A 10,928-nucleotide genomic window follows, 5' to 3' on the forward strand; every position below is an offset into this window, starting at 1 on the left:
AACGCTGCAAGCTATCTCAGAAAACCAAGACTTATGGAAAGAGATCCTCACAGGTAACTGGAAAACTTTATTTCTTGCTTTTTCCTCGCTTAGCGTTTTTTATTTCATGCTTCCCGGAGAGTTGAACCAGTTATCTCGGATAATCGTTTGATATGGATAATAGCTTATCTTAGCTAGGTACTTGCTCAGCAGTGTATTTCAAAATGGCCCTTCGACTCTTCGAAGAACGTCTCGTAAGTATGGCTTAACATGTAGTTCTCACCACAGAATAGATTTATTGAAAGTAAATAATCCGAATTCTCAAATGTTTCAACGTGTTTGCATATCAGAGACATCTATTTTAGACAAGGCGCTCTATTTCAATCGATTCGCAATCAAAAACAGTTTCCAGTTTCCCTTTCAATATTGTTCTAAAACATGTGAAATTTATGAATAAAATGAGACATTTAAAGTCAATGCGGAGACATTAGAAAAACAAATTAGAGAAAGAATTAATGTTCTTTGTCTGTGTTCAGCAAGTTGTTCACAACAGTAAGAATACTTTATATCACCTGTAAACATAGCCCTTTTTTTAAATTTTTTCGTTGTTAATTTGAAGAAATTGAGCAAAACAGGAGCTTGAAGGCTTTGGGAATTCGAAAATCGAGCAACACAAGGGTTCATTTTCTCATTCAGTCTACGTATCCCCTAAAGCGGAGTCATGCATTAGTGGCTTGAGTGGGTGGAAAACAAAGCGGTCTTTTGGTCAAGCCGCATCTGTCATCTCATTAAAAGACTCGCGTATATCAGGAACTACAAAAGACAGTATGTTTAACTTAATTCACGACTGACTAGTTTTTCATGTACTTTGAGTTTCTCGTTTCAGGAGAGATCTCCTTATAGTTATACTATATTTTGGCCCTTCAACTGATTCATTCTGCAAGTCAGCAAGTTTCCCCTTTCTTGTCCTTTGGATGAGTCTGGAGGAGGAATAGCAATGCTCATAAGAGGGTGCAAAGAGGGCGGAAAACAAAGGGGTCTTTGGTCAAGCCGCATCTGTCATCTCAATAAAACACCCCCGTATATCTGAAACTACAAAAGACTGTGTGTTTGATTTAATTCACGACTGACTAGTTTTTCATGTACTTTGTGTTTCTCGTCTAAGGAAAGATCTCCTTATAGTTATACTTTATTTTGGCCTTCCAATTGATTCATTCTGCAAGTCATCAAGTTCCCTTTTTGTTGTGTTACGGATGAGTCTGGAGAAGGAAAAGCAATGCTTATAAGAGGGTGCAAAGACTGGGGCCTCTGCATTGGTAAATGGGATGTAGTTGTCGAGGGCGTGTTTTTTGTGTGCCTGGATTGGCAGGGACGCAAAATACTTCACATTCTGAAACCTTCTTGGTTTGCAAAAATACAAATACAAACTAGTTAAGTCTATGATTATTGACTTAAGGCAGATGTAGCGATACTAATAGTTCCTCTGCCCCAAACCTGCAAATTCGAGGTTCGGTGAACAATAACTCCCTTTTGCAAAATAGATTAGCCTTGACAAAGGCTGACTCGTGCCCTCATTGGGTAGAATTACTAGGTAGACGATGAAATACCTTGATATTGAGTGCTTAACGCTTGATAGAAGGCAATTAAGTCTAAGTTGACGTTGGAAAGGCTGCAAGCTATCTCAGAAAACCAAGGTTTAGGGAAAGAGATCCACACAGGTAACTGGAAAACTTTATTTCTTGCTTTTTCCTCGCTTAGCCTTTTTTCCTTTCATGCTTCCCGGAAAGTTGAACCAGTTATCTCGGATAATCCTTTGATATGGATAATAGCTTATCTTAGCTAGGTTCTTGCTCAGCAGGGTATTTCAAAATGGCTCTTCGACTCTTCGAAGAACGTCTCGCACAGTTTTTCATTCCGGAATATTCGTTTTGCCTGCATCACCTCGCATTTTTCCACCCTAAGCAGTAATTTTCAGTAGTTAGTTTCAACGTCACAGGTCTTAATATTTGAGCCTCTTGCCTTTTGGGTAAATACTTATTAATATGTAGTTCTCACCCCAGAATAGATTTATTGAAAGTAAATAATCCGAATTCTCAAATGTTTCAACGTGTTTGCATATCAGACACATCCGTTTTAGACAAGGCGCTCCATCTCAATCGATTCGAAAACAGTTTCCAGTTTCCCTTTCAATATTGTTCTAAAACATGTGAAATTTATAAATAAAATGAGACATTCAAAGTCAATGCGGAGACATTAGAAAAACAAATTAGAGAAAGAATTAATGTTCTTTGTCTGTGTTCAGCAAGTTGTTCACCACAGTAAGTGGGTTTATATCACCTGTAAACACGGCCGTTTTTTCAAGTTTTTTCGTCGTTAATTTGAAGAAATTGAGCAAAACAGGTTCTTGAAGGCTTTGGGAATTCGAAAATCGAGCAAAACAAGAGTTCATTTTCTCATTTAGTTTACGTATCCCCTAAAGCAGAGTCATGCATTAGTGGCTTGAGTGGGTGGAAAACAAAGGGGTCTTTTGGTCAAGCCGCATCTGTCATCTCAATAAAACACTCCCGTATATCAAAAACTTCAAAGGACTGTGTGTTTGATTTAATTCACGACTGACTTGTTTTTCATGTACTTTGAGTTTCTCGTCTCAGGAGAGATCTCCTTATAGTTATACTATATTTAGGCCTTCGAATTGATCCATTGTGCAAATGGAAAGGAGATTCACGGTTTTAACCCTTTAAGAGAGGCGACAGAAGCAAAAATTCAACTTTTTTTTTTTATTTGCTCCAAAAGACCCTTATATTGAACTGTTTTCAAAAATAATATTCCAAAGTTACAGAGAGTTTTTATTTTGGCAAAAATACGAAAGTTCGAAATCGGCCAAAACGTACCAAATTTGCATAATTTCTTTCGGCCTTTAGTACATTTTCACAACACTCGTACAAGACAACGAAAAATTATCTTGGATTCATTTTTTTATAAGTTGTGTTTCATCCCTTGGAGTAGCTTTGCAACTATATTTCATCTCCAACTGAACTTTTTTTCGTTTGTAACCACCCGCGTAAAGTACACTATATTTTCTACTCCGTTTGTACGCTGAATTTTGCCATATATATAAAATGAAAGAGCTTCTTTCAACGAACAACTCTTCGTGTTTATCGTGTGAAAATATTATCCTAGGCCCGAGAAAAGCGAGCGCGCCAGACCAAAATATATAGCGTGCATTTTCACGGAGTTCGGCCATTTTCTTGCTATACTCCTACTGCAAATCATAGGGTATTCGGGCAAAACTCGACGTGTATAGTCTCTACTTCTGTTTTGATTCATTTAAATATATCGATTTTAATTTTAAACTTACCCTACCTTTATTGTTAAGTGAACAAACCTCCGTTTTAGGTAAAGTATTTAAGTTTATTTTCCTCGAGTGCTAAATAAACAAATCGCTGTTTACAAAGATACCAGCTCTGTCGACGTGTTTCTAACTGAAATTGGCCTGTCGCTTATATTGTTCTTTAATTTACAATCTATCCCACTGGCATAACTTTGGAGTAAATTACATGTAACTATAAATGTTGTTGTAAATACGTGAGCATGAGCTAAATAAAATCTTCGCACACATAAAATATTCGAAACATGTAGTTGTCGCAAGAAAATACTCCTTTAAAGGTCTCAATGGACCGCCACGTTGTCCAAACGAAACCAAGTTTTTATGTGAGACATACCAAGGCTGGGGTACTCTTGAATTTGGGAGTTTTCTTCTTAGTTTCAGTGCTAGATACCACACGCAAAATAACAAAATGGAAAGATAAATAAAAGGAAAAATTTTAAACGAATATGAGGAGAAGAAGGAAAATTTGTTACTTACCAATGTTTCTTGAAGATTCGCTTTCCAAGATCCCGTATCTGTTTGTACGCAGGCTTATTCTAACAGCTCTCAGTTTTACGTTTACGGTTAAAACAATCGACTGAAGGAAGTTTAAAAGAGGTTTTAAAGAAATTACTTTTTTGAGCATTATTTAATTATCCAGGTCCCTGACATTCAGTTTCATTAAATTTTTCCATGCATGTTGATGTACAAAAGACAATGGAGTTTTGATGTTATGGCACATTTTTCACTCGCTTTCCAGCAATTGTGTCAAGTCTACCGTCATCCTTTGTTATTTGGCATTGCTACTATAGTATTGTAGTCAAAATTTTAGCTCTTTATGTCTCTGAGTTGATCAACATCTCAACTCTTCCATGTGATTCCAATCTTGTACATAGGTCATGAGAATAGATTGTTTTATCTGTCGTTGGCTGCTAACTTCACCTAACACAAAATCCTCCAGTGTAATTTATAAGGAAATTTATAGCAGTAAGAGGGGGGTGCTACTGATTGGATCTTGGGAGTTAAAGACTTACCTTCTTTTTAACATAAAGTTACGGCTGTTTACTCAGAGGCGTTGAAATTGACATAGTTTAGAGATTCATCAATTTCTACTCATAGTCCTTAAGATCGAAGACATATCTTTTGATCGAGACGAACGAGACATAGAGACTGTCCCTAGTTTCTTATCGCACTATCGCCTACGGAATTGTTACAAGTTCAAACAATTACAAATAAGCGGCGTTTTCACACAACATGAGGCCGACTTTTTAAAGCAATATTTGAACAATGTGAAACAAAGAAATTCAACTAACGTGAATTTATCTCCAAGTGTTGCAAATTAGTTCTAGGAGCCAATGCACCGTTAAAAAGGTAAAAAGTTACTGAATAACTTTTTGTGGAATTTTACCTTTTACAAAGTTGTTATTAGTTCCTACGGAAAAACATATTATTTAGCTAGTCTGTCAACAATGAAAGGTGAACCCCCCGATACGTGGGGTTGTAGTTGTTTGGAATGTAGGACTAATTGATAGTTTTGTTTCCAGTCAAAAGTTGAATACACTCCAAAAGCCTTTATTATTAATCCGACTGCGCTGGAAGAATCAGAAAGGTGAGATTTCATCGCTTCCTTCGAAGTAATTATGTCCGATGTTGTATGTTGAGTAAATTTTGTTTGGGAAGATTCAATATACAAAGGGTGACTTTGTAACCGAGAGAAGCTAAAAGGGTTAAATGTCAAATTAAGGTCTGGATGATATTTTTCATAATGAAGCAAGTATATTGGAAGTACTCTCGCCAAAGCAAGATATAAAATAAAATCGTTGGATAAGTCAACACAATTTTATAATATAATTTAATTTAAATTTCGTCGCTAATCGTCCAAAAACATTTGAGTCGCAGTTTCATATTAAAGTTTTACCCCTCAGTTTTTAAAAGAAATGAACAGATGTGGTTTATTCAAGAGACAAAAGCTTAAAAGTACAAAGTCTGAATATAAAGAAAAATTCCATAAAATGGAACTCAGCAGTATGAAAACCAACACGAATAAAATAATCTGTACCATGAAATTTATAATTTAGAGATTCAGCAAAAGATCAATCGACGGGTCACTCTTGTGTGAAATTAAACGAGCTACGTGGCATTGGTGATTTGTTGACCAGTTCGAAGCCTTACAGCTGGAGGGCGAGTACACTGAAAAGTGCAAAGAAAAGGAATTTTTTTTCTTTTTTTATTTAAGTTAAATTTAAGGACAGTGCATGAACATGCACGGGCCTTGCATTGGTATCTAATGAACTAAGAAGAATCACCCTTCACTGCTCGTTCAGGGGAAGCAATTTGGTTTCATTCTTTTCCTTTGTGACTTTAAAAAAATAATATTGTGTTTTACTCTCATCTGCAGGATCAAGAATTGATTCTACATGGCTATTAAGTTTAAAAATGATATCAACAGAAAGCGGTTTCGTAGTACAGTGATTTGATGATTTCCTTTCATTTTCCCACAGATGCCAACCGCAGGCAAGGACATTATTGGCTTGTGGCTTATCGTATTGGCTGCAGTGAATCTTTCCCAAGGTAAATAACGTTATAATCCATTCCACTACCAAAATAAATTCCTCTCATCTCTGCTGATAAAAAGTACGGTATTATCAATTGCCAGAATTCTATACGTGGAACGAACAAAAATTCTCCTAAATTCCCAAAACTGGTTTCTTGGCTCAGTTGTCAGAGGCGCTCAACCAACCGGCATATGTAGCCACTGGTTCTATACTCGTCGAAGCTTTCTTCTGTAATGACGTTCGATTCACTTCAGTTAACCAGCTGTAAAGAACACATCTTTCCTTTCCATGTGAGAGATACTAGGCTTTCATGTATTCCGGGTTTATAACCCTGAATTGAAAGAAATTTTTGGTAAAGTATGCTCGGCAAAGAGATTGATTTCTTACAGGTCACTAGATTCAAAGGCTCACCAAAGATGAGTTTTAAATGCATTTTTCTCTTTGTTTAGCCGCTTCATCCGATTGTCAGAATCCTCCATTAGACATATCTATCGTGATCGATCAAACAAAGAGCGTAGGAGCAGACAACTATGACGCCATGTTGGATTCGGTCATGGCACTCATTTCGCAGTATGATGTCGGTGAAGACAAGACACACTTCTCCATCGTAACTTATGCAAAAGATGCACAAGTTCGTGTCAGCTTTGATGACCCAAAATATCAAAATAAGGCGGCTCTTCGTGCACTGATTGAAGAGATGAAGAAGAAAGACAAGTTGGGGAACCCGACGAGGACTGACAACGCCTTGAAAGTGGTCGGCGAGGACGTGTTCAACGAAAAGAATGGAGATCGACCGGAATCACCAAACGTCATGATCATCTTCACTGACGGAGGAACGCATAAGAGTTCCGAACCCTACAGTACCGTGCTACCAACTCTTGAGGTGAGACCGTAAAATAGACAGTCTAAATCTCATCAGTTCGGGGAAATAAAAGAAACACTACATCGACACAAATGCAAATAATGACGAACGGTGTTGGAGAGCGGCTCATTGAATTTTTTTGTTTGCAGCGCCCCAAATCGATTTAAAATTATTTTTAAAAAAAGGGGTTATTGAATATTCATTTACTTTTTCAATTGCTTGTTCATTGCTTGCTTTTTGCAAGCGTTATGGCAAGGTCAAAATATCATGTCGTAGCTTCTCAATAGTTAAAAAGTAGTGATTTCTCGACTGCCGATTGTTTACGTCTCTCCGATAAGATACCTAGGTACTTTCTTTGTTAATCGTTTTCGTCAACATTAAAAAATGAGAAAGTGACTTGTAGATGAGAAAACAGCTGAAAAATTGTTCTTCTCGGGCTAACAGCAATTTACACGTGTAACTGGTCTAAAAAAGAAAAAATAAAACCTCAGCGAGCACTAAAGCCTTGCATTCCAAGTACTGGGTCGGTGCTTTCATCAACTAAGCAACGAGGCCACGTCATGCTGGGTGTAAGGCAAATTTAGTTGGATTTTTGATCCCCATTAAAAAAGAAACCTGGTCACGTTATTGTAGATGCCGTTCGATGGAAAGGCTTAAGTTAAAGTTTATCATTTAAGATCAACTCATTGCTGGTCAGAATTTTTCACTTTGCAGATGCTATGGCAAGCGCTATCATGCTTCTTATTTCTGTCCCACGTCAATTTGTCACCTTGTAATCAAACATATGACGGCTAAAAAGCAACTAATATAAAGAGAGGCGAAAAATAAGGCTCATAATTGCAATCTCTCCACGCAGGAAAAAGGAGTACAGCGGGTGGCTGTGGGGATTGGTAAGAAAATTAAGCAGGCAGAGCTTATAACTATTGCTGGAGACGAGAATCGAGTAGTTAATGCCAAAAATTTCGAAGACTTGAACGACCAGTTGGACGATATTCGCGAAGCTACTTGTAGTAAGTAACATCTTCCTTCAATTAAAGAAAGATTAGTTGACTTTAATTCTTCGTTTTCTGTCTGCTTTTACTGCCACATCCTATATATTGACGAAAAGACGAACTATGATGTTGAGGATGTAGTTTTTGGAGACATCACGCCACCGAGACACTATTCGGTTTCATCCTAACTTTCCTTGGGAAAGTAGCGACAACTAAATGGTGTTTATTAGATTATTTGCCAAAGGACTATCTCATGATAGTTCAGTAAAGGTTAAGTTTGTCTTCGAGCCCAATGGCCCACCATGGCCAGCCGGAGTTTGTCCCAGTTTGCTCGGCATGACATCACCCTCCTTGGATGGTATTCTAGTTCATCGTAGGGTTACCTCCAGCATTTTATCAGGCATCCCTGACAATTCAGTGCAACTCATTTATACTTCTGGGTGAAGAAGGGTGCTGTCAGGGTAAAGAGTTTTACCGGCGAGGTCTCGAACCCAGACCTCTCGACCTGCCCCTGGAATTCAACGCACTAGTCACTAGGCCACCGCGTGTCCTGCGCTCTTTATGTAATTAATAAAATGATTCCTTAAGCAGGAGATAACTGAGAAATTCACAAATCATTTTAATATTTAATTGCTGCTGTATTTTTAGACATTGATGGAGGATATACCGAGTGGTCTGAGTGGAGTGAATGTACGGCAACTTGTGGTGGGGGAAGTCGTTCTCATTCAAGAACCTGCACCAACCCGTCACCAAAAAATAAAGGAAAAACTTGCATTGAACAGGATCTGGGTCCTAATATGGAATCTGAAGAATGTAACACCCAAGACTGTCGTTAGTATAATGCATTCACTTCTCTACATTTACTTCTCTTGTTCTTAAATATCATAACCAAACTATGCACAGTGAATATGCTATTAATACTTGCATGCAACACTTTGGTAAAAGGAAAATTTCATTGTTACAAAAGAAGTTTCTCTATTTTTATATCGGTAGTTGAAGTAGCATTTATGCGAACTATGTTTACGTAAGGTAATGTTTATCACCTTTTTAATAAACAGAAACATGTCCACTTTTAGATGGAAATCCAATAAACATTATTTACAATATATAAAGAAAATTAAAAACTAAATAGTTAGATATTGTTAAATTATAAAGAGAAGCATAACTGGTAAATACATCAATAGTTGTTCAATAATGTATAGAAGCAAATAAATTAGTACTGAAAGCAATCGGATCAATTTGTTTTAATTATGCAGTCCTTAAGTTTAGAGGAGATCTTTTCAACATCAAGATAAGAATCTTCATTATCTAGTATCTGAAATAAAGACGTTTTTATTTGTTTATTCAAGGAATGTTTTGATAACGTTTTGAATTCTTTCGGTATCTTATTCCAAATTTTGACACCAACACGCGAGAAAGCCTTTTTTTGTAGGTTAAGTCTAGAGTACTTTGTACTAAAGAGCTGCGATTTGGATGATCGAGTATTGTAGGTATGAATATGAGATGTTTTAGTAAATAGTTTCAAAATATTAATGGGAGTCCTCTGGTTGTGCACGTCAAACATAAGTTTACTTACGGCTTCATAATATAGGAACGTAACAGGCAGAATTTTTGCTTTGGCAAATAAAGGGATGGCATGCTCTCTTCGATCGGTGAAATAGATTAAGCGCAAAACTCGCTTTTGAAGAACTAAAATCTTGTTTAAATAAGCATTTGACGCATTGCCCCAGGCAAGGAGTCCATAAGTTATATAAGGTAGAATTAATGAATTGTAAATATTTACAAGGACAGTAGAGGGAACGAAGTACCTCAGCTTTGCAATCATCCCTATTGTTTTACTTATTTTTACGATAACAGAGTCAACATGGTTTTCCATGACAAATTTTGATCAATTAAAACGCCTAGATATTTGATATAACTTTTTTGCTCTAAACTAACTCTTCGGTTTGTCTCACAATCTAAAATACCTATTTGTGGAGAAAAATGCACTTTTTTCTGACGAGGACGAAAAATTAAGAAATTTGATTTTTTTGTATTCAATGTCAACCTATTTGTAGTTAACCAGTCATGTACGTTATTCAACTCTACATTAACCGTTTGCTCGATCGCCTTAAGATTCTTATCAGCATAAAGTATATTAGTATCATCCGCAAAGAGATAAAATTTTAGTTTATCAGAACAAAGGTGAATGTCATTTATGTAAAGTAAAATTGTGGCACCCTCAACACCACCAGACTGTATGTTACGATACGTATTATTGTTATTATCATCTCCATCATCTTGGTTTGTGGTATTCTATTGTGCACGCATAACTATTTAATGTCTAATTTTGTACAGGTGAAGATGGCAACTGGTCTTCCTGGGGTGCCCCTGGTCCTTGTGATAAGACCTGTGGGGGAGGTACTCGAGTGAGAAAAAGAACATGCACCAACCCACCTCCATCTGGGGACGGTAAAGATTGTGCAGGAAGCAGTACAAAAGATGAGCCGTGCAACACACAAGCATGTATGTTCTTTTTCAAAAGCATTTGTACATCTTCGTCATGTCGAAGTGCAGATTAATGTTTATCGCAAGAGGAGCGAAAATTCAAATATAGGATAATTCTTAAAGGAATTGCTCTGTTAGGCCTCGAATGGCGCCACTGCAAGCGGTAACATGTCACTTCTCACGAATACGTCATATGTTGACAATGAAATGTGTAACCCACAATAACATTCACTCCAGATGCTTCGTTCTTCAATTTCTTCCAGTTCGTCGCTTTTTTTCGTGGACTTGAAACTTACTCAATCCTAAAAATAAACCTCAGGCAATTTTTGATCGAATCAAACCTAAAGAATATTTAAACCTTAATTAATCTTAGCAGTTCTGCGTCAACCCTACTGACAATGTCAATCTTGAAGTTAGGAGACACCCCGCTAGGAGATGCAAATGATCGGCTTCTTGATGCCCTGGACTTCGGATAGAGCCTTGTCCAGGTCATCATGTTGTGTTAAAAAAGACAATTTATCCCCACAAATCAACTCACCAGCTCGAAGGGTCATTAAACCGCCGCATAATCATAAGAGGGAGGAGGGGGGAAGGGAAGTGGGGAGCGTTACAATGGATTGAGATCCCTTCCTCTTTAAAGTGACTCTGGGATAAACTCTTACATGATGGCCCCCCTGGTTCCAAAG

General features: G+C 37.3%; 1 protein-coding gene across 1 annotated transcript in view; it reads left to right on the forward strand.

The window, feature by feature from the left end:
- Nucleotides 1–1,103: 1,103 nt before the first annotated feature.
- The window catches only part of LOC113678898 (matrilin-1-like), a 16,842-nt gene continuing 7,017 nt past the window's right edge, over nucleotides 1,104–10,928 (forward strand). The window contains exons 1-7 of the mRNA XM_089179902.1: nucleotides 1,104–1,697; nucleotides 4,891–4,955; nucleotides 5,848–5,917; nucleotides 6,351–6,784; nucleotides 7,620–7,773; nucleotides 8,404–8,586; nucleotides 10,093–10,260. Coding sequence (XP_089036028.1) covers nucleotides 5,848–5,917; nucleotides 6,351–6,784; nucleotides 7,620–7,773; nucleotides 8,404–8,586; nucleotides 10,093–10,260 — 1,009 coding nt within the window. The 5' untranslated portion in view covers nucleotides 1,104–1,697; nucleotides 4,891–4,955. The remainder of the gene's footprint in view (nucleotides 1,698–4,890; nucleotides 4,956–5,847; nucleotides 5,918–6,350; nucleotides 6,785–7,619; nucleotides 7,774–8,403; nucleotides 8,587–10,092; nucleotides 10,261–10,928) is intronic.

Source organism: Pocillopora damicornis, chromosome 8 (genome assembly GCF_964200805.1).
Source record: "Pocillopora damicornis chromosome 8, jaPocDami1.2, whole genome shotgun sequence".
Lineage (NCBI taxonomy): Eukaryota > Metazoa > Cnidaria > Anthozoa > Scleractinia > Pocilloporidae > Pocillopora > Pocillopora damicornis.